Here is a 25,160-nt window from a genome sequence, read left to right as displayed (position 1 = left end):
TGAAGCAGTTTAGGGGAAAGACCATGTGGTCTGTTTGTTTTGAATACTAAACAGCACCCTTTAAGCCTCAAAGCTTTGGTTTCAGTGTCTGTGAAATTTGGGCGTCCTTCGGGTTTTATTGATCCTTCAAGGTCCTTCCAGCTTGGACATTTTGGATTCTGTTACATGCTTTAGGTGGAAACTGCTCTATGAAACACATTAAAAAAAATGTATCCAGGATTGTGAAGCTGGACCCCTTAGAGCTTTATAAATTTTCAATTGTTTGTGGAGTTAAAAAATTTTGTTTAATACTTTGGCAGACTTGTGGAGAATGTAGAAATAAACTACTAGTTACAGTTTATAACTCAGGGAGAACGGTAGAATTAATGCACATTAAACAAAATACTAATTGTATTACTTAAAATTTTTCTTTTTGATCTTTTTTTCTTAGTCCAACATCCAAATTTTCTGATTCAAGTCAATTTTTATGTCTCAGTCAATTGTTTTTTGTTTTCCTCACATTTCCTAAGGCACTGTTTTGCTAGTTTATAATTTTTGTTACTTTTAGGATTTTGTTCCTTGTCTCATTTTCTAAATTTCTGAGTTTGGTTTTGGTGAATTGATTTTCTGTCTGAATAACTCTACAGATTATTTTGGGAATTTTAGGTATATAGTAGTACCTCTTCAAGTAACAGTTATGTGGTTAGCTCATTTCTTATAATTATGTTCTTTTCTGTTTCATATCTAGAATTTCCAGTATAACGTCAAATTATGATGGTGCCAATAGGGATCCTTATTTTGCTTTTTATTTTAACATGAACAAAAACTATTATTATGTATAAGACACTTTCTGTTTGCATGTATTATATCATTTAATCCTCATAATAAGCATATGAGGTATGTGCTAATATTATTCCCATTTTACAAAATTGAGAGGTTGAGTAATTTGCTTGAGAATATCCTAAAGTGACCGAGTCAAGATTTGAAACCAAAACCTAAGCATGTGTGCTCAACCACGTTATCATTCCACCTTCCATGTGATTTTCACTTGAGAGTACCATGAAGATCATTGTATGTTTGTACATTTGACTTATAAATTAATGGATTTCCTAATGTTGAATAAATTGCATTATTTTTACTCTCACCTGTTACCTCTACATCCATTTGTGTTCCTTTGCTATTAAACTTTAGATCCAACACTAACAAAATTATTGTTGTCAATAAAACATTTTTTTACATTACATGTCTTTTTTTTTTTTTTTTTTTTGAGACGGAGTCTCTCTCTGTTATCAGGCTGAAGTGCAATGGCGAGAGATCTCGGCTCACTGCAACCTCCGCCTCCCTACGTGTCTTTTTTAAATGTCAAGTGTGAAGTTTATTTCTCTGGCTTTACTAGACTATAGACAAACAAAAATAAATCCTTATGTCGTTGGGTTGGGCAATGTAGTAACTATCACGTATAAATTTTACTGCTATATTAGTTAAAAATGTTTAAGGAGCAGGGAAATGACATTTGTTGTGTACCTACTATTTTCAAGTGCTCATCATATCCAATTACTTTTTTTTTACACTGAGGTGAATTCACATAATGTAAAATTAACCATCTTACAGTACACAATTCGGTGGCATCAACATTTCCAATGTTGAGCAGCCATCACCTTCATTTAGTTTCAAAACCATTTCATCCTTCCAAAAGGATACACTATACACATTACACAGTCATTCGCCATTCTCCATACCCCTCAGGCCCTGGCAACAACAATTTGGCTTTGTTCTCTATAGATTTACCTATTCTGGATGTTTCATATAAATGGAATCATACAATTTATGACCTGTGGTGTCTGGCTTCTTTCAATTATCATAATGTTTTCACGATTCATCCAGCATCGTGGCATACATCAGTACTTCATTACTTTTGTTGGTTGAATGGTATTCTATTGTATGGATATACCAAATTTTGTTTATTCATTCATCCGTGAGTGGACATTTGGCTTGTTTCCACCTTTTGGCTATTGTGAATAGTGCTGCATCGATGTACAAATATCTATTGAAATACCTACCTTCAGTTTTTTTGGGCATATTCCTAAAAGGGAAATTGCTGGGTCAATTGGTAATAGTATGCAAGTTTTTGAGGAACCTCCAAACCTTTCCAGTGGCTGCACCATTTTACATTCCTGGTAGCAGCGTACAAGGATTCTAGTTTCTCTGCATCCCAGTAAAGTCTTATTTTCTTTTTCTTTTTTTTTATTGTAGCCATCCTAGTGAGTATAAAGTGGTATCTCATTGTGATTTTGATTTGCATTTCCCTGATTATTTGTGTTGGTCATCTTTCCATGTGCTTGTTGGCTTTTGTATATCTTCTTTGGAGAAATGTCAAAAATACTTTGCCCATTTTTTGACTATATAGAAATGAAAATTTGTTGTCTATCTCCTGTGATTATATCTTCACTTTCGCCAAATAATTCACAGAGTTTTATAATTCACAACAGAGAATTAGTGCTATGACTTCCAGAATATTCTTCTTGTATGTTAGTGTCAAAACTCTTTCAAAGGAAAGAATACTAGACAATTTTCTGTTGCATGGTGATATTAATGACAGTGACTCTGAGACTAAAAAACTTGCTTTTCTTGTTTGGGAAATGCTTAATTGAGAAATGCCAAAGTTGTTGACACTAAAGAATGATTAGTTAGAGGATCATGGTCAGATAGTGGTGGCCAGGACACTTATGACTAGTAGGAAGAGGGAGGGAGTGAAATTCTTAAGCTGAATAATCAGGGTATTTCCTTTGAAGCTTCTTTCTGTTGTTTTTTTCTGCTTTAAAAACTGCTTGTGTTATTGCCAAAGAGTATTATTAACTTCAACGCCAGGAGTCCATTGCCCATTTTTAATTTTTTTGGTCTTTTTGTTGACTTCTAAGACTTTCTTATATATTCCTAATATTAGACCCTTGTCAGGCAAATGATTTACAAATATTTTCTCCCATTCAATGGGTTACATTTTTACTTTCTTCATAGTGTCCTCGATGCACAGAAGTTTTAAATTTGGTAAAATTCAATTTGTCTATTTTTTCTTTGGTTGCTTATGTTTTTGTTGTTATATCTAGGAAGCTATTGCCAAATCCAAGGTCATGAAGATTTATTAATATGTTTTCTTCTAAGAATCTTACAGTTTATAGGTCTTACATTCAGGTATTTGACCCATTTTGAGTTAATTTTTATATATCATATGAGATAGGGGGCCAACTTTATTTTTTTTGCATGTTGATATCCAGTTGCCCCAGCACCATTTGAAGAGTATATTTGTTTCCCATTGATTGTTTTTGGCACCTTTGTCAAAAGTTGATTGACCATGGGTTGGATGAGTTTATTTTTGGACTCTCACATTTATTCCATTGATCTAGATGTCTATCTGTATGTTAGTATCACACGTTTTGATTGTTGTAGTTTGATAGTAAATTTTGAAATAGGTAAGTGTGAGTCCTCCAGTTTTATTTTTCCTTTTCAAGATTGTTTTGCCTATTCAGGGGAACTTTCGATTCTATTGACTTTTAGGATCAGTTTTTCTAGTTTTGAAAAAAAGGCCCTTGGGTTTTTGATAGGGATTGCAAAGAATCTGTAGATAGCTTTGGGGAGTCTTCCCATCTTAACAATATTAAGTCTTTCAATCCATGGACATGGGATGCCTTTCCTTTCATTTAGGACTTCTTTAGTTTCTTTCAGGAATATTTTATACAAGTCTTGTGCTTTTTTGGTTGAATTTATTTCTAAGTATTTTATTCTCGTTTATGGCATTTTAAATGGAATTGTTTTCTTAATTTTGTTTGTAGATTGTTCATTGTTTGGAAATAAAACTTATTTTTATATAATTTTCCTGTACCCTACAACTTTAGTGAATTAGTTTATTAGCTCTAGTAAGTTTTTTTGTATTCTTTATGATTTTCTGTATATGTGTAATCATTCATTTACAAATAAAGATATTTTTTAGAATTACTGGTTTTTATTATTCTGATGACAGTGAACTTTGGGCAGTGTTCTTTGTGTGTTTCTGCTCAGAGGTCATTGAACTTAGGGGGTTTGTAGTTGTCATGATATTTGGAAAATTTTTGGCCATTTGCGTGTCAATGTTTTCAGTCACTCTCCATATACCTTTCTGGAGCTCCAATTAAATATATGTTTGACTGAGTATTTGTTCATTTTATTTTAGTTTTCTTTTGCTCTGTGGTTCATTTGGCATGGTTACTGTTGATAAGGCTTCAGGTTAACTGACATTTTCTTCTGCAATGTCTTTCTCTTCTGTTAATGCCACTCAGTGAGAATTTTATTTTAGATGATGTATGTTCTATCTATAGATGTCACATTTAATTCTGTTTCTTAAGTTTGCTCCTCTTTATGCTTACATTTTTATTTAATGTTGAACACTTATAATATTTATATTAGAAGTTGAAGATCCTTATTTGCTAATTCCAAAATGTATGTCATTTCTGGGTCTTTTTGTATGATTTTCTTCCTGGTTATGTATCACGTATTTGTGCTTCTTCATGTGACCAGCAACTTCTGATTGGATGTTGGACATTATGAATTTTGCATTGGGTTTTATTGACTTCCTTTAAAGAGTGTTAGAGTTTGTTATGATAGGCAGTTAAGTTACTTGAAGAGCAGCTTGATTTTTTAAAAGAATTATTTTAAAGCATTGTTAACGTCCACAAAAGTCTTTACTCAAGGGTTAATTTAGCATTACTACTAATGGATGATCCTTTTGGCCTTTATAATTAATGTACCATGTATCTTCCATGTCTGGTGGGAGACCTAATGAATTCCAACCTTGTGTGAGCTCTGGGAATTGTGGCTTACAGCTCCTTGGTAATTGTTTTCTTCCCTGGCAAGGTTTCTTTGTCTAGCCTCATGGGTTTCCCCATTGCATGGGCAGACTTTCAGCCAAAGACTCAAGGACCCTATGCCGATTTCTGGAGCTCTCTGTCTGTGCAGTGCTCTCATCTCCACACTGTTCCTTACAAACTCTAGCCCCTTTGTCCTCCTCTCATCTGATTTCTGTCTCTTCAATTTAGTAAGATACTTGGGCTCTGTTTGGTTTCTGCCTTTTTGTGCCATGTTCTGGAAATTGTGTCAGGCAGAAATCAGGTAATTGTAACTCTTACCTAGTTTCCATTCTCTGTCATCACAGTTCTGCACTGCCTGTTGTCAAATCCTAAAATAGTTGCTGTAATATTTTGTCCAGTTTTATAGTTATTTATAACCAGAGGACAGAAGTAGAAGCCAATGGCCTGAATTAGATCCTTTTAATAAAGCAAATAAAAAGTAGAAAAATAAGAGTTTTAAGGTACAATGGGAGTTTGAATCTTGCTGTTGACATTACTAAAAGGCTAGAAGAAAAAGGGACCTTAAAAATTCATGTAGGCCAGGCACAGTGTCTCATGGCTGTGTAATCCCAGCACTTTGGGAGGCCAAGGAGGAAGGATTCCTTAAGACCGTGAGGTCAAGATCAGCCTGGGCAATGTAGAGATACCCCATCTCTACAAAAAAGCAAAAACATTAGTTGAGTGTTGTGGCATGCACTTGTAGTCCATGCCACTCAGGAGGCTGAGGTGAGAGGAACGCTTGAGCCCAGGAGTTTGAGGTTACAGGGAGCTATGATTGCACCACTACATTCCAGCATGGGTGACAGAGCAAGTCTGTTTCAAAAAAAAGTCATGTTATTGAATGCCTATTTAAAAAGTATTAAGACTGAGGGGAAGGAAAGCAAAATAATGTGCCTGTTGATGCCTGATTTGTGGCTTTACAGTTTGGATGGACAGAACCTGGGTCTCTTTATACCTAGATCATTGTTAGTAATTGGAGTGTACTATCTTCTTGCCATTTCAACTGAGTAGAGAGTATATCATTGCAGTTATCACTAGCTGTGGTAAAAATGATACTAACAGTCCATCCGGTGAGGTTTTAAGCATATTCCTTCTTGCCCTTGGTTGCATTAAATTTTAGTTTTGATTTTATCTTTCTTGTGCAATGTTTTATAGAATGACTTAATAACATTATTTTATAGCATCTGACTTAATATTACCTATCTTGTTAAATCTAAAAATATATTTATAGAGACCAGCAAAAAGCCATGAAATTGAAAACATAGATAAAAATATTTTATATTTATTTATTTATTTATTTTTTAAACAGTTTCCCTCTTGTTGTCTAGGCTGTAGTGCAATGGCATGATCTCAGCTCACTGCAACCTCTTCCTGCTGGGTTCAAGTGATTCTCCTGCCTCAGCTTCCCAAGTAGCTGGGATTACAGACATGCGCCACCATGCCTGGCTAATTTTGTATTTTTAGTAGAGATGGGGGTTTTACTATGTTGGTCAGGCTTGTCTCCAATTCCTGACCTCAGGTGATCCACCCACCTCGGCCTCCCAAAGTGCTGGGATTACAGGCATGAGCCACCACACCCTGCCTTTATTGTTTTTATTTATTTACCATGTGTTATTGACTACTTTATATTTCTCTATTTCTCATTTACTAGCCGAATTGACTAGCATTTTAGTATAATGAATAATGTGCCTCAATGATTTAAAAAATTTGCATCACTTTGCTTCCTTTTCTTATTCAAGGATATTTCTTTAATGGGAAAAATGTACCGCAAAACATCAAGTATGCAAGCAGAAACACCTGAGATACAAGCAGAGCATAGATTCCAGATGGGTGCTGAGGAATCACAAACGGTAAAGCTTTAATAAAAATCCTCCTTGCCTCTGTTAAAGTAACAGCATGCTTTCTGTTGCTTGAATGTTTATATAGAGAGTTAAAAAAATTTCTCTGATATATTTTAGAAGTGTGTTTACCTGTGAGAACATCTAACTCGATACCACACTGGGAGTCTTGGGCCATTTTGGCTCACTGTTGCTGGCTACCATGGACCTTCTGAGCTAAGGCCCCAAACTCTTTTTAGAAGGGGAAGATTTTAACAATTCTGATTTAGAGACATTTAGATCTAGAAGGTAGTTGGATAATTAATTAAAAATTGTTAGCTTCTAAGAAAGCACTACTTTTGTCTGTATTCAGCTAGAAGAATTGTTAAAAGCATTGTGAGGGAAGAATTTGGTTGAGAAATGTGGACAGTTGGTGACAGATATTTGTTGTGGAAATAAATATTTCTTTTTATCCATCATTGGTAAAATAACCATTGGATTCAAAGCAATCTGGAACATATTCCTTGTGAATGGGAAGTGTCTCCCAGTGTATAGAAACTCACATTTACATAGAAAAGTGATAACCTGATGGTCAGTTCCTCTACAAAGAATTCATAAAATGTTACCATTAAATTACAAGCTCCTTTGGTTCCTGAAAATATGACCCCCGCATACATAAAATTGTGATCATATTTCATTTTTAGGTTAGCATATCATGTTCAGAAAGTGCATGGAATTTTTTCTTTTCACAAAAGCTATGAATCCTGTAATATTAGAGTTACCCCAAATGGTTGAACTCCTAGAGTTTGAGATGCTTTCAGGCCATATCTTTTTCTCCTTTGTATTCTTATTACTAGCCTCATGACCCAGCATGAGATGGTACCAGTAGCCCTTTGTAATAGTATGTGGATATATCAATTAGGAAGCCTTACCATATATGCTGTGGACTTAAGACTGACATCTAGGGTAGCTGCCTCTAGTTGACACTGTTTACAAACAGATATCAAACCTTCTGACCTTGACGCCTCTAACAGGTATAGTAAACTGAAAATACAATATCAGTGAGGTTTAGCAAAATAGAAATCTTCATTAATAGAATAAACTTAATACCATTCACTACATTCATGTAAAGTATAAGGAAAGATACCATTTTGAAGGAAACTGTGAAAAAGGCCAACAATCAGGTATCTAGCTTAGATACCATCTTGATTATTTAAAATAAAGAGTTAAACAAAAATATTAATTTATTTGTAATTCTGCTGGAACCATTCCCTAAGCATTGACATTTACAGGCAATCACTGGACCTCTTCTGGCCTCTGGCTTTTTATAAGGAAGCTGACCCACTTCTCTAGAGGTAAAATACTTTTCGACTTGGTACCTGGTCATGGACGCTTCCATCCATCCCTCCTGCCCTCAGACATCAGACTCCATCTTCTTTGGCCTTTGGACTCTTGGACTTACTCTAGTGGTTTGCCGGGGGCTTTTGGGCCTTTGACCACAGACTGAAGGCTGCCTTGTCAGCTTCCCTGCCTTTGAAGATTTTGGACTTGGACTGAGTCACTATTGGCTTCATTCTTCCTCAGCTTGCAGAGGACACACACAAAAACTAAATACAAAAAAAGATATATCCCTTGTAAAGATGTGAGTCAAGCCAATGGAGTGGCTGAATGGCTCCCTGCTAAATATTCAAATGTCCCCCATCCTCTTGCAGTTAGATGGGGTCATGTAGCTGTTTGTGGCCAATGGGGTGCGAAGGAAAGTGATATGGTCACTGCTCTGTGGTGACCATAAAAGCTGTGTTTTGGTGTGAAGGAACTACAACCTGGAAGCAGCCTAGATGGCTGAGCTACCATAAGAAGTATGCCTGCCCTAAAGAGCCACTTTGATTTGTAGTCAACACACTGTCCCAGTGTGTTGAACCACTATTTTTTTTGGTGGGGGAGTAGTTGGGCATAGCCTATCCTGATGACCAGTGACAAAAATGAAGCTAAAAAAGTTTAAGTAACTTGGCTAAGGTCAAACATCTATTAATTAACAGATCCCGGATTTGAATTCAGTCCCCTTTGGTTAAAAACATGTTCTTAATCTTTCCATAACACCATCCAGTAGCTTTATAAAAACATGAGCTCCTGCTTGATGACTTGTGATATGGAAAAAAAAAAAAAAAAAAAAAACCAACATGAGCTCAAGATTAAAGTTCTATTTTACAAAATTAAATTTCTTGGTCTAGCTATACCTTCTTGCATAATAAAGAAAATTTCATAGTATTTGGTATTGTATGCCATCTTTTACCCATAACAACTGTGGGGTAGCTGTAGTTTTGAGACAAGGGCTGAGGAAAATAATTTGCCAGCGTTCACATTTTTCTTAAGTCAATTTGAGCTTCTCTTTCGAAATCTTCAGAGGAAACTTATCACCTGTGCTTAGTTTCAAGCGTGCATTTTCATATTCATCTTGTTGTCAGATAGAATCTGTTGCATCACTGAAAAGCCTAGAAGGACCAATTAAAAAAAAAAAGCATTCTCGCACATTTACTTTTTCCAACAGAATATGCATAAGGAACTTCCTGAAGCCATGTCAAGTATTCTCCAGATTGAACAAGAGGATATAGAATGGGGAACCTCAGAAGTAGAAAGCACAGTATTTAAACCTCAGGAAATTTTGCAAGTTCAGCCAGCAGAGGAATTAAGTAAACCTTTGGAAGATGGACAGCCCACAAGTGATTCAAAAGAAGCCAAGCGGGTGTCTTTAACGGTAAGAAACTATTTATGTTGGAAACACCTAAGAGTTATGAGAATTGAGGATGTGCAGGTGTGAAGAATTGGCCCAGGCAAGGACCAAGGTATGGGGCTGGGGGTGGGGGTGATGGTGTGTTCACTCTGAAAAGGGGACCTCAGAAGTGCAAGTTGCCCATTTAGGAAAAGAGAACATGTTTTTTTGAGGATTTCTAGTGTTAACCCTAATTGCAACTCTGAGGAAAGAAAACAGATTTTCAAGGAGGGAAGGAATTTTTAGGTCTTTTAGAAATTGGCCAAGAATCTTCTAGTTACCATCTCGAGGAAGTCAGGAATTATAGTGCAGGAAATAGAACTTGGTGAACTTCATAGCTTTTATAACGTTTTACCTCATTTAGGTTCATACTAACCCCTGGGTCTTTCTCTACTGTGAGAATGTTTACAAGATTCATTTTATCTATTGTTTACATAATTTTTTTATCATATTTGCACATCACCCTGCCTTTACAGTAGGGTTTAAGTTTCCTCTTATCCATGGCTTTACTTTCCGAGGTTTTAGTTAGCTGTGGTCAACTGCAGTGTGGAGATAGGTGAATATACATAGGACAGTAAGATATTTAGAGAGAGAGAGAGAGAGACCATATTCACATAACTTTTATTACAGTATGTTATAATTGTTCTATTGTATTATTAGTTATTGTTGTTAATCTTATACTGTGCTTAATTTATAAATTAAATTTTATCTTCAATACGTATGTATGGGAAAGAGCATAGTATATATAGGGTTCAGTACTATCCAAGGTTTCAAGCATCCACTGGGATTTGGAACATATGCCTCACAGATAAGGGAGGATTGTTGTATTAATTCTTTTCATTAATGTGAGTCACTTTTTTACTTAAATAAATTTATTTAAAAATAGATATATTATTAGCATTTAAAAAAAGGCCCTTTTCCTTGAACCACAGCATGTCATCTCGATTATCAACAGAAATCCTCTCCCAAACTGATTCAGATGGATGCCCCTTCTTGGGTAAACAGCTTTTCTGGTCAGTTCTTCTACTTCTGCGCCTCCCCTTCCCACCAATGATTATGTTCCTACTACGGTTCACTGAGGTCAACTGGCAATTACTCGTTCTTCAATTTTTGCTGGAGACTCCCAATTCTGAAACCTGGGATTTGTCTGTGGCCTTCCTCTTCTCTTGCTGTTTACATATAAATCAATCTCCAAGGCTTGGAATTTCCCAAATGTTATTGCTTCTATATTTTTCTTCTCTTTTCTAGTTACCCCATCCTAGTCTGGGTCCTGGTGACCTTATGTCTGAATTAATGCAGTGGTTATTCTTCATTTCTTAAGCCCTGTTTTCTCAGGTTTATCCTGTATGACACTAGCCTATTGGTCTTCCACGAATAACAGGTAATAAGGAAGATCCACAAGTAATAGTTGACCAGAGGAAATACCCTACTGCTTTCAGGGACAAGGGTCTTATCCTGTGGTTGGTGACTGACCCCATCAGTCATGCCCTTTACAAAGCATGCATTTGGATGTTTCTAAGAAGCATTCTAGGAAGAATGTTTTGATCAGAGTGACTTGGTGAATGGATTACAAGACTCTAAATTGAAATGAGAAATATTTCAAGGGGAGGAGAAGAGAATGTCTAATAAAATATTATGCCTTATTGTTGTGGGATATTGTGGTACCTTTAAGAAATGCCATAAAAATAGCACCGAACTATTCCCACCAAGTCTTCACTAAGAATCATATGTTTATTTATTTGTGTTAACATCTCAAGATTAGTTGTTATTCATGAACTTTACACTGTATGTGGACATTTGAGTCCATAAGGGTAGTTTCTAGCATTTCTGCTCAAAATGCTAGCAGAATGAGGAACAACGTACTCCAGCAAGCCTGGCCAGGTTGAGGATTAAGCAGACAAGAAGACCTTTTCTGACATGATTAAACAGAAGTAGCACAGAGGTGTGATAAAGGAACAGTGCAGGACTTTAATTGCTCAGATACATGCTGGAAGGTTTTGTTCAGCAGAAAAAGTGAGAATTTGATCAATCCTTACCTGATTGGCCATTTCTACTCTTAGAAGCTCATTAGTATAATGAAGGTAGTTAGTATTTTTGTCTAAATCATGATGAACAAAAGAAAGTTAGATAGAAATAATAGTGATTCTGTGAATAAATAACTGACACAAAGCCAATAATAGGATGGTTGAACATTTTATAAAATGTCAGTAAAATTCTAATAAAAATATTGATATGATCTCATGACCTGATATTATAAATTGAAGGAAGTTTAACAGGTATGGGGATGCCCTAAATCCCCCAAATTCTCACAGAACATGTATGAGTAATCTATTGCATTTAGAGTTTTAAAAATATCCATGGAAATGCATATCCATATAAAAATATAAAGGTGGCATGTTGCTATAAAATTGTACCAAGAAAGCCGAGATCCAGAATGGGTTTAGTCCTATGAATAATGTTAAGAACAAAAACAAGTGTTTTTGGTGTTAGTTTTGGAGCAAAGAGAGGGGGAATAAAAAGAAAGATAACTCTGTTATTTGGATGAATAGTGTGATGACAAGAGATGACAGAGCTGCCTTAATTTATTTTTGGAAAAAGGTTGAGGTTTTAAATAAACAGAAGTATAACAAAGAGAAAAGGAAGCTGATAAACTTATGCTTTGTGTCTTTTAAATCTGACAGGGAGAATGATCTTTAGTTTAGAAAGAAGAATTCATAATAGAAACTTAAAGTCCAAGATTTGTAAAAGATTTTAAGAGTTAACTTGGATATCTGAGCCTGTTGGATGGCTCAGATAGATGAGTTTAAGCTTGTTGCACCTTTCAGCAGCAGCTTTGGGGAGCTGCTGCAGTGGGAGAGGTGCCAATGCCTGGAGCCTGGCAACTGCAAATATGACTTTTATATTTTTTTTAAGTGTAAGGGTTAAGATTTCTGCAATCTATGCATTGATCTTGGACAAAACTCTAGAATTATTAAATGACTCATTAAAATAATTGTGTCTGAACCCTTCTAAAAGGAAGTGGTAATCACTTGGAGTATGGGCCCCTTAAGGTAAGTCATGGAAGACTGACCTCATTTATTTTCCTAGAATTCCTAGACTGAGCATCATAAAAATGTCAGACCTGGTGTTCAACATGAGGATTGTGGGAAGAGCACAGGTTCTGCAACTAGATGTCCAAGGACCGAATCCTCTCTTTACCCTTTACTAGTAGTGTGACCTTAGGCAAAGTAGTGAACTCTACTATATGTCTGTATTGTAAAATGAGGATAACGACAGTACCCACCTCATATTGTTTTTGTGAGGATTATATGTAGATGCTACAATATAAAGCACTTAGAACAATGCCTGACACACAGAAAACTCAATAAACATTAGTTATTGTTATTATCATTGGAATATCAGCAACTGCTTATGAAAGCCTCCCAATGATGGTTTTGTAGAGGAGATTGTGGTCAGGTGGACTGTTAAATGGATTTGTAATTAGTTATGCAAAGGATGCACAACTAGTGTATGGAAGTCTTGTGGACTGCTACAGGGCTGTGCCCAATTCAATGTATTTCCTAAGGGTTTAGATGATGTATTAGTCTGTTTTCATGCTGCTGATAAAGACATATCCAAAACTGGGCAATTTACAAAAGAAAGAGGTTTAATGGGCTCACAGTTCCACATAGCTGGGGAGGCCTCACAATCATGGTGGAAGGAGAAACGTGTGTCTCACATGGTGGCAGACAAGAGAAGAGAATGAGAGCCAGGAGAAAGGAGTTTCCCCTTATAAAACCATCAGATGTTGTGAGACTTATTAACTACTATGAGAACAGTATGGAGGAAACGGCTCCCATGATTCACTTATCTCCCACTGGGTCCCTCACACAACAAGAGGGAATTATAGGAGCTACAATTCAAGATGAGATTTGGGTGGGGACAAAGTCAAACCATATCATATGAGAAAACGGAAAACTTGCTGACTGAATTTGTAGATAGCATCAAAAATGCTACTGGTAAGATGTGTCTGGAGGAGGTGGAGCAAGATGGTGGAATAGAAGGCTCCACTGATTGTCGCTTCCACCCCACAGTACACCAGGACACAGAACCTGACTGTAACTTCATATCACTGAAAGAGGCATTGAAGAGGTAGGATAAATAGTCTTGCATTGCCGACACCACCCTGCCCTGACCCGCTGGCAGCAGAGGGGTGGTGCAGAAAGTGTTTCTGTGCCCTGGGGAGAGGGAGAGCCAGCAAGTGTGAAGTATTGAACTCACTGCTGTCTTGTTATAGCAGAAACCAAAACTTAACCAAACTCAGCTGGTGCCTGCCCACAGAGGGTGCATTTAAATGAGCCCTAGCCAGAGAGGAATAGCTGATCTCAATGGTCGGAGCATGATTTCTTAAAAGCCTTGCCACCACAGGCTAACATGCTCTGAGGCCCCAAATAAATTTGAAGGGCAATGTAGGCCACAAGTACTGCAACACGTAGGTAAGTCCTAGGGTTGAACTGGGCTCAGAGATAGTGGACTAGGGAGGCATGCAACCTACTGAGACACCAGCCAGGGCAGCTAAGGAGTGCTGGCATAACTCCTCCCCTAACCCCAGGCTGCATAGCTCATGGCTCCAAAGGAGACTCCTTCCTTTTGCTTTAGAAGAGGAGAGGCAAGAGTGGGGAAGACTTTGTCTTGCGTGTTAGATACCAAGCTCAGCCACAGCAGGATAGGGCATTGGTCAGTGCCATGATGCCCTAGCTTCCAGACATTTCTAGATATGCCCTGGGCTGCCTTGAAGAGAGGGACCAAATTGTAAGATTCATCACCTCCTAACTGAAAAGTCCTTGGGCTCTGAATAACTAGAAAGGATACCAGTTGAGGGCCTTGGGTGAGACCCTGACACTTGCTGGTCTCAGGCGAGACTCAGCACATTCCCAGCTGTGGTGGCTATAGGGTGAGACCCCGGCTTTAAAAAGGGGAGGGAAAAGTAAAGAGGACTTTGTATTGTACCTTAGGAACCAGCTTGGCTACAGGGGAGTAGAGCACCAAGTGGGCTCTTGGGGTCCTCGAGTCCAGGACTTGGCTCTTGTACACCATTTCTGGACCTGCCCTAGGCCAGAGGGAAGCCCACTCCTCTGAAGGATGAGTCCCAGACCAGGCAGCATTTACCACAAGCTGACTGAAGAGCCCTTAGGCCTTTAGGAAACATTGGCAGGAGTCTGGCAATACTCCCTGTGGGCCTGAGAGCGGTGGCTACAGGGAGAGGCTCCTCTGCTTTTGAAAAGTGGGAGGAAGAGTGGGAAGGATTTCATTTTGTAGTTTGAGTGCCAGTTCAGCTGTAGTACAATAAAATGCCAGATGGACGTCTAAAGTTTTTGACTGTAGTCGCTGGCTCCTGGATGGCACCTCTGGTTGCACCCAGGGCCTGAGCAAATTTGCCACAAACAACATACGCCTGGCTGGTTTTGCCACCTGCTGACTGTAGAGCCCTAGGTCTTTGAGCAAACATAGGTAGTGGCTAGGGAGTGGTTATAGCAGGCCTTGAGTGAGACCCAGAGCTGTGTTGGCTTTAGATCTGACCCAGTGCAGTCCTAGGAATAGAGGCCATGGGGTGCTTGTGTCACTCCATCCCCAGCTCCAGTTGGCTCAGTAGAGAGAAAGAGAGAGAGAGAGAGAGAGAGAGAGAGAGAGAGAGGGACTTTGTTTGTTTAGGACAAAGTAAAGGAAGAGAACAAGAGTTTCTGCCTAGTAATTCAGAGAATTCTTCCAGATCTTATTCAAGACCATCAAGGTGGTGCCTCTACGAGACTGCAAGTACCACAGCATTACTGGGCTTGGGGTACCCCACCTTAAAGCAGATACAGCTGAGATCACAACACCCAACTCCTTTTGAATATCTGGAAAGCCTTCCCCAAAAGGATGGGTACAAACAAGCCCAGACTGCAAAGTCTGCAATAAATACCCAATTCTTCAATGCCCAGACACAGACAGATATCGACAAGTACCATAATGATCCAGGAAAACATGACTTCACCAAATGAACTAGATAAGGCACCAAAGGCCAACCCTGGAGAAATAGACATATATTCAAAATATATAGAGACATAAAAATAGCAGTTTTGAAGAAACTCAAAGAAATTCAAGATAACACAGATAAGGAAGTCAGAATTCCATCTTAGAAATTTAACAAAGAAATTGAAATAATTAGAAAGAATCAAGCAGAAATTCTGGAGTTGAAAAATGCAGTTGGCATACTGAAGAATGCATCAGAGTCTTTTGGTAGCAGAATTGATCAAGCAGAAGGAATAATTAATTAGCTTAAAGACAGGCTATTTGAAAATACACAGAGGAGACAAAAGAAAAAAGAATAAAACAATGAAGCATACCTACAAGATCTATAAAAAAATCTCAAAAGGGCAAATCTAAGTGTTATTGGCCTTAAAGAGGATGTAGAGAAAGACATAGAGGTAGAAAGTTTACTCAAAGGGATAATAACAGAGAACTTCCCAAACCTGGAGAAAGATATCACTATCCAAGTATGAGAAGGCTGTAGAACACCAAGCAGATTTTACCCAAAGAAGACTACTTCAAGGCATTTAATAATTAAATTCCCAAAGGTCAAGGATAAAGAAAGGATTTTAAAAACAGCAAGAGAAAAGAAACAACATACAATAGAGCTCCAATAAGTCCAGCAGCAGACCTTTCAGTGGAAACCTTACAGGCCATGAGAGAGTAGCATGACATACTTAAAGTGCTGAATAAAAGCAACTTTAACCCTAGAATAATGTATCTGGTGAAATTATCCTTCAAACATGAAGGAGAAATAAAGACTTTCCCAGACAAACAAAAGCTGAGGCATTTTATCAACACCAGACCTGTCCTACAAGAAATACTAAAAGGAGTACTTCGACCAGAGAGAAAAGCATGATAATGAGGAATAAATAATAATCTGAAGGTACAAATCTCACTGGTAATATTAAGTACACAGAAAAACAGAATATTATACCACCATAACTATGGTGTGTAAACTTATCTTAAGTAGAGAGACTAAATGATTAACCAATAAAAAATAATAACTATAACAACTTTTCAAGATATAGACAGTACCATAGATATAAATAGAAACAACAAGAAGTTAAAAAGCAGGAGAATAAAGTTAAGGTGTGGAGGCTTTATTCATTTTATTTTTCTTTTCTGCTTGCTTGTTTGTGTGTTTATGCAAACAGTGTTAGGTTGTTCTCAGTTTAAAATAATGGACTATAAGACAGTATTTGGAAGCCTCATGATAACCTCAAATCAAAAATAATTCAACAGATACACAAAAAATAAAAAGCAGGAAACTAGATCATGTCACCAAAGAAAGCCAACTTTACTAAAAGGAAGACAGGAAAGAAAGAAGGAAGAGAAGACCACAAAATAACCAGAAAACAAATAACAAAATGGCAGGAGAAAGTCCTTACTCTTGAGTCACAACATTGAATGTGAATGGGCTAAACTCTCCAATCAATAGACATAGAGTGGCTGAATGGATTAAAAATAATAAGACTCATTGATCTGTTGCCTACAAGTAATGCACTTCATCTATAAAGACACACATAGACTGAAAATAAAGGGATGGAAAAAGATATTCCATACCAATGGAAACTAGAAAAGAGCAGGAATCTCTATACTTATATAAGACAAAATAGATTTCAGGAAAAAAACTATAAGAAGAAGAGAAAAAGAAGGTCACTATACAATCATAAAGGGGTCAATTCAGCAAGAAGATATAACAGTTTTAATCATATATGCACCCAACACTGGAGTGCCCAGATTTATGAAGCAAATATTAGGGAGTCAAAGAGGGAGACTCCAATACAATGACTGAAAACTTCAACATCCCACCTACAGCATTGGACAGCTCTTTTAGACAGATATTCAACAAAGAAACATCAGACTTAATCTGCACTATAGAGCAGTGGATCTAATGGATATTTATAGAACATTTCATCCAATGGCTGCAGAATACACATTCTTTAGCACGTGGATAACATAAAAAAAAAAAAAACCAATATTAAACATTTTCTCTGACCACAATAGAGTAAAACTGGCCGGGTGTGGTGGCTCACATCTGTAATCCTAGCACTTTGGGAGGCCAAGGTGGGTGGATCACTTGAGGTCAGGAGCTCAAGACCAGCCTTGCCAGCATGCTGAGACCCCATCTCCACTAAAAATACAAAAATTAGCCAGGTGTGGTGGTGTATGCCTGTAATCCCAGCTACTCAGGAGGCTGAGGCATGAGAATTGCTTGAACCCAGCAGGTGGAGGTTGCAGTGAGCCGAGATTGTGCCACTGCACTACAGCCTGCGTGACAGAGCAATACTCTGTCAAACAAACAAACAAAAGCAAACAAAAAACAACAAAATACAATAAAACTAGAAATTAGTAACAAGAATAATTTTGGAAACTATACACATTGAAATTAAACAATGTGCTTCTGAATGACCAGCAAGTCAATGAAGAAATTAAGAAGGAAATTGAAATTTTTTTTTGAAACAAATGATAATGGAAACATAACATACCACAACATGTGGGATACAACAAAAGTAGTACTAAGAGGGAAGTTCATAGTTATAAGTGCTTACATCAAAAAAGAGGAAAAACTTCAAAAGAACAATCTAATGATGGATCTTAAAGAACTAGTAAAGAAAGAGCAGACCAAACCAAAAATTAGTGGAAGCAAAGAATAAAGGTCAGAGCAGAAATAAATTGAATTGAAATGAAGAAAGCAATACAAAAGATCAATGAAATAAGAAAGTTGGTTTTTTGAAAAGCTAAACAAAATTAATAAAGCTTTAGCCAGACTAAGAAAAAAAGACAGAAGATCCAAATAAACTCAGAGATGAAAAAGGAGACATTACTACAGAAATTCAGAGGATCATTAGTAGCTGCTATGAGCAACTATATGCCAATAAATTGGGAAATTTAGAAGAAATGGACAAATTCCTGGACACATACAATCTACCAAGATTGAATCAGGAAGAAATCTAAAACCTGAACAGACCCATAACAAGTAACAAGATCAAAGCCATAATAAAAAGTCTCCCAGTAAAGAAAAGCCTGGGACCCAATGGCTTCACTGCTGAATTGAAAGCACTAACACCAATTCTACTCAAGCTATTCTGAAAAATAGACAAGGGAATGCTTCCAAACTCATTCTATGAGGCAGGTATTATCCTGATACCAAAAGCAGACAAAGACACACACACACACACACACACACACACACACAAAGGATTACAGGCCAATATCCCTGATTAATATTGATGCAAAAATTCTCAACAAAATATTAGCCAACTGAATTCAACAATGCATTAAAAAGATCATTCGTGACAAAGTGGAATGAATCCCACTTTGGGATGCAAGGGTAGTTCAACATATGCAAATCAATTAATGTGACACATCCTGTCAACAGAATGAAAGACAAAAACCTTATGATCATTTCAATTGATGCTGAAAAACCATTTGATAAAATTCAACATCCCGTCATGAACAAGAAGAAGAAAAACCTTCAAAAACTGGGTATAGAAGGAACGTAGCTCCACATAATAAAAACCACATATGGTTTTTACCAGTGAGGTGGCTCACACCTGTAATCCCAGCAGTTTGGGAGGCTGAGGCAGGTGGATCACCTGAGGCCAGGAGTTTGAGACCAGCCTGGCCAACATGGAGAAACCCTGTCTCCACTAAAAATACAAAACTTAGCTGGGTATGGTGGTGTGTTCCTGTAAGCCCAGCTACTCAGGAGGCTGAGGCTGGAGAATTGCTTGAACCTGGGAGGCGGAGGTTGCAGTGAGCTGAGATCACGCCACTGCACCCCAGCCTCAACAACAGAGCAAGACTCCATCTCAAAAATAAATAAATAAATAAATAAATAAATAAATAAATAAATAAATGAATAAACAAACCCCAAAACCACATATGACAGAACCACAGCTAGTATCTTACTGAATGGGGAAAACTGAAAGCCTTTCCTCTAAGATCTGAAGCACCTGAAAGATGCCCTCTCTCACGACTGTTATTCAACATCATACTGGAAGTTCTAGCCCCAGCCATCAGACAACAGGAAGAAATAAAAGGCATCCAAATTGGAAAGGAAGAAGTCGAATTATTCTTGTTTGCAGATGGTATGATTTTATATCTGGAAAAACCAGAAGGCTCCACAAAAAACTATTAGAATTGATAAACAAATTTAGTAAAGTTGCAGGATAAAAAGTTGACGTACAAAAATCAGCAGCATTTCTATGCCAACAGTGAACAAACTGAAAAGGAAGTAAAAAGTAGTCTCATTTACAAAACACCTAGGAATTAACCAAAGAAGTGAAGGATCTCTATAATAAAAACTATTAAACACTGATGAAAGAAGTTGAGGAGGACCAAAAGATGGAAATATATTCCATGTTCATGGATTGGAAGAACCAATATTGTTAAAATGTGTATACTATCCTAAGCAATCTAGAGATTCAATGCAATCTGTATCAAAATACCAATGACATTCTTCACAGAAATAGAAAAAACAATGCTAAAATTTATATGGAACCAAAAAGGCCCAGAATAACCAAAACTATCCTAAGCAAACAAAAACAAAAACCATACAAAGCAAAACAAACAATAACAACAACAAAAAACAAACCCCAAACAAATAAAAACAAAAACAAAAAACCTGGAGGAAAATCACATTACCTGACTTCAAATTATACTATAGAGCTATAGAAACCAAAACAGCATGATACTGACATAAAAACAAACACATATACCAATGGAACAGAATACAGTACACACCTACAGTAAACTCATTTTCAACAAAGGTGTCAAGAGCATATGCTGGGGAAAAGATAGCCTCTTCAATAAATGATGCTGGGAAAGCTGGATATCCGTATGCAGAAGAATGAATCTAGACCCCTATGTCTCACCATAGACAAAATCAAATAAAAATGGATTAAATAATTAAATCTAAGACCTCAAAGTATAAAACTACCGCATAAAATTGGAAACTCTCCAGGACATTGGTTTTGGCAAATATTTCTTGAGCCATACCCCACAAGCACAGGCAACTGAAGCAAAAATGAACAAATGGGTTCACATCAAGTTAAAAAGCTTTTGCACACCAAAGGATACATTCATTAAAGTGAAGAGACAACCCACAGAATGGGAGAAATATTAGCAAACTACCCATCTTGCAAGGAGTTAATAACCAGAATATATGAGGAGCTCAAACAACTCTGTAGGAAAAAAATCTAATAATTTATTTAAAAATGTGCAAAATATTTGAATATACATTTCTCAAAAGAAGACATACAAATGGCAAACAGACATATGAAAAGTGCTCAGAACTTCAATGGGATATTATCTCAGCCCAATCAAAATGGCTTATATCCAAAAGACAGGCAATAGCAAATGCTGGCAGGGATGTGGAGAAAAGGGAAGCCTTATACATTGTTGATGGGAATGTAAATTAGTACAACCACTATGGAGAACAGGTTGGAGGTTCCTCAAAAAACTAAAAATAGAACTACCATATGGTACAGCAATCCCACTGCTGGGTACATACCCCAAAGAAAGGAAATCAGTATATCAAAGGGATATCTGCACTTCCATGTTTGTTGCAGCACTGATCACACAACAGCCAAGATTTGGAAGCAACCTAAGTGTCCATCAACAGAAGAATGGATAAGAAAATGTGGTACATACACATGATGGAATACTATTCAGCCATGAAAAAGAATGAGGCTGGGCACAGTGGTTCATTCCTGTAATCCCAATACTTTGGGAGGCCTAGCCGGGTAGCTTGCTTGAGCTCAGGAGTTTGAGATCAGACTGGAAAACATGGCAAAACTCCATCTCTATAAAAATACAAAAATTAAACAGGCTTGATGGTGCATGCCTGTAGCCCCAGTTACTTGGGATGCTGAGGTAGGAGGATCAATGGAGCCCAAGAGGTTGAGGCTGCAGTGCATCATGATCTTGCCACTGCACTCCAGCGTGGGCTACAGATTGAGGTCCTGTCTCAAAAAAAAAAAAAGAGAGAGAGAGAGATTTAGTCATTTGCAACAACATGGAAGGAACTGGAGATCGTTATGTTAAGTGAAATAATCCAGGTACCGAAAGACAAATATCACAGATTCTCACTTATTTGTGGGATCTAAAAAATCAAAACAATTGAACCCATAGAGATAGATAGTATTAGGATTGTTACCAGAGGCTGGGAAGGAAGGCTTGATGGGCGTGAAGTGGGAGTGGTTAATGGGTACGAAAAAATATAATTAATGAATAAGCCATAATACTTGATAACACAACAGGGTGACTATAGTCAGTATTTATTTATTTATTTATTTATTTATTATTTGAGACGGAATTTCACTCTTGTTGCCCAGGCTAAAATGCAATGGTGCAATCTCGGCTCACTGCAACCTGCACCTCCTGGGTTTGAATGATTCTCCTGCCTCAGTCTCCTGAGTAGCTGGGATTACAGGCAAGCACCACCATGCCTGGCTAATTTTGTATTTTAGTAGAGACGGGTTTCTCCATGTTGGTCAGGCTGGTCTCGAACTCCCAACCTCAGATGATCCACCCGCCTTGGCCTCCCAAAGTGCTAGGATTAAGGCGTGAGCCACTGAGTCAGTCAGTAATAATTTAATTGTACATTTAAAAATAACTAAAAGAGTATAATTGGATTGTTTGTAACACAAAGGAAAAATGCTCAAGGGAATGGATACTCCGTTTTCCATGATGTAATTATTATGCATTGTGTGCCTGTATCAAAACATTTTATGTACCCATGAATATATATACCTTCTATGTACCCACAAAAATTAAGAATTAAAAAAAGATTTGATTAGTCAAATCTCATATGAAATTTAATTAGGATAGCCTTAGGATCCACACAGTAAGTGCATAGATATGGGATGACAAGATTTAGTAGCAAATGTGAAAAACTTCAGTGTTTTAGGCTGTAATGTAGTTTTGTGATGAAGTCACATGCAGTCATAGTTTGCATTCATTGACAAATACCATCTTTTTTTTCTGGCTGATCTGATTATATCACACCTCAGATATTATATTCACATCCGGGTGTCCAACCCCAGGAGGAGCTCTAACAAATTAGAGACTATTTGGAAGAAAGCAGTGAAGATGACTAAGCATAGTACTTCAAAACTATGTCATGTAAGGTAGAGTTGAAAGGACTGGGGATGTGTATCTGAGGGAAAAGCAGGCCCAGGGGATTAAACTGTATTCTAATATTTGTCTGTCTCTCAAACAATTGAGAGCTAGATTGTGCTTGGATGGTTCCCGAAGTTTGAATTGAGACTGGTGGATGAAAGTTGTTAGATTCAATAATAAAGAAACAAGCAAAAATTCCAGGACTGGAAGACTTTCAAACAGAAACTGGTTGAGTTTATATGTATTCAAGTTCTCCACTCCTGCCCATGTTTCAGCCAGTTGATGACCACTTTCTGGAAATACTGTACAGGAAATTCAGATTACCAAGATGGTTGGATGGAATGCTCTGTATTCATTGAACTTTCTTTATTCTTCATTACTTCATCACCCAAGAAGTTGCAATAGCTCCTTCCTTACTACTGTATCAAACCTAAACCCTACCTAACATAAGAAAATTAACTTCCTTTTATCTGGCTACCTTCTACTTATTCAACCATAGCTTTTCCCAAGGAGGGCCTCCCTGATTTCTTCCTTAAATCTAATCTCAAAAAAATATAGAGAAACCCACAGAAAACAATATCTTTACATGAATGATTACCATGAATTCTGCATAAGTTTATTCTGATAAACTGATCAAAACAAAAATATAAAGCACTAAAGTTCTTTTTAGCTTGTGGTTGTAACTAGCAGTCATGCCAAACTTTAAGGATATAAGGGTAAGTTTTATTACAAATACCAATAAAGAAGAGTGCACTTATTGGGGGGAAATATTATATTTATTCTTCAGTAATTTTAAGGTAATAAATAAAAATATTGTAAATAAACATGGTACTAATATTTTTATTGTTATATAGGTATATATGTAAAATTTAGGAATGGATTCAGATGAAACTATCACTTTACTTTTAGCATTCTGTTATAAAATATACATAGAAATCTGGAGTTTAAATATTAGATGACTCACTAAATATGAGAGAAAGATCTAACTCTTGTGTTGCATCTTACACTTACACTTTATATTTTCTTAAAGGCAAAATCATCAGAATTCTTGCAAATTGAAGGAAAAGAAGTTAAGCAAATGCAGAAACGTGTATCACTGAGACCAAGAAAGTCTTCAAAACCTCTTTGTGATAAAAAACTACGTGAAAAGTAATTTTCTTACATTTATAATTTTCCTATTGGAAGAGGAGTTATTCAGTAGCATTGAGACGTGAAAATACATTTTTATAAAAGAAAACTAAATGTTTTAGAAATTCAGATATGAGAGCTAAGTTAAACCTCACAGGAAAAGTTGGTGACAGATTTTACAGTTAGTGCTATACTTTATGCTTTTTTCTTTTCCTATTTTTGACAAATGTGCCTACTTTCATGATGTAACAATAACTGGAATAAAAATAACTCCTTGTGAGACTAAAGAAAATTAAATGTTAGCATGTTAGATTTGATATTTTTGGTCACTGTAATGCCTGATTTGGATCAATTGCTTATTATATTGGTTAATTTTGTTATGATAAAATAAAAAACAAGCCAACACAAAATGTCCATAAGCCATCTGTTTGGTAATTTAGATGGCATTATTTTTCTCTACTATTAATATCATGCTTCATCCTCACATCCATAATTTTAATGGAGTTTCTTGTTACACAGGAATACAACCACAATTTTAAATAATAGTGTGGAAATGCAATTTAGAATATGATTTACGTTTTGCCAGTCACCTTGTTGATACTCAGATTTTCTCCTTATTTCACCACTAAGTTTTTATGGGTTGGTTTCTTCTAGATTCTTCTTCATTTAACTCTTAATGGGGGTTTGAAGAAGCTTTAATTATTAGCTTTTGTTGTTTCTTAGGGAACGGAAAGGTATGCTGGACATGGAAGACAACCTTTTTATGGCTAGCTCAAACTTTGTAAATGGATATTACTCACAATTTAGTAGCTAAGAATAGACTCATGGGAAAAGAATTCCAAAGTTTATGAAACAGTCAAATTGGCATTTAAGTGACCCTGTACATACCATTGCTTATCTGCATTGCTTTAAGCTCATTTAGTTAGCAAGATTATGTATTAAAACAAATAGTGACAGCAGACAACAAGTATTTTACCTTCAATAAATAGTTACTGTCAGATTATCAATGAAGCAGAAACTGCTTGATTTTTTTTCTAAAAAACCTTTTGCATTTAGTGCATTAAGCAGAGTAGTATGGCCACACACAGAGTCAGAGTCTTTTCTTTTTTATGTCTTAGTGTTTCAAAGAATGACAAATAGTCCTGTTTAAGAAGAGTGTGCTATAAAAACACACAACCTTTCCTGGGCATGCCAAAAATATTTGTAGATCTTATTGATATATATATATATATATATAGTACTGCTTTAATTCATTAAAACAAAAATTAGAAATTTTTATTAGAGAGAAATAGAATGAGATGCAGAGGAATAAAAGTCTGATATTTTAAAAAATTATATAGTAAAAAAGAACCTTGGAAAAATGTTTCTGAAAGTCTTTTATTTACTGTTCCTTTTTCTTTAATCAATTTT

The 25,160-nt window shown here is 36.7% G+C and overlaps 1 protein-coding gene across 10 annotated transcripts in view; it reads left to right on the top strand.

Annotated features, from left to right (window-relative positions):
* Positions 1 to 25,160, top strand: part of TTC6 (tetratricopeptide repeat domain 6) — a 244,260-nt gene that overhangs the window by 70,178 nt on the left and 148,922 nt on the right. For 9 of the 10 annotated variants that reach the window (XM_050795859.1, XM_050795855.1, XM_050795856.1 and 6 more), the window contains 3 exons: positions 6,596 to 6,706; positions 9,222 to 9,428; positions 23,653 to 23,771. In XM_050795859.1, coding sequence (XP_050651816.1) covers positions 6,596 to 6,706; positions 9,222 to 9,428; positions 23,653 to 23,771 — 437 coding nt within the window. Of the gene's footprint in view, positions 1 to 6,595; positions 6,707 to 9,221; positions 9,429 to 23,652; positions 23,772 to 25,160 lie in introns of those variants that run through there. The other variant, XM_050795863.1, reaches the window with a different exon arrangement.

The sequence above is a fragment of the Macaca thibetana genome, chromosome 7 (assembly GCF_024542745.1).
Source record: "Macaca thibetana thibetana isolate TM-01 chromosome 7, ASM2454274v1, whole genome shotgun sequence".
In the NCBI taxonomy this organism is placed as follows: Eukaryota; Metazoa; Chordata; class Mammalia; order Primates; family Cercopithecidae; genus Macaca; species Macaca thibetana.
The sequence above is the reverse complement of the archived record's forward strand: the minus strand, read 5'-3'. Positions and strand labels throughout refer to the sequence as shown.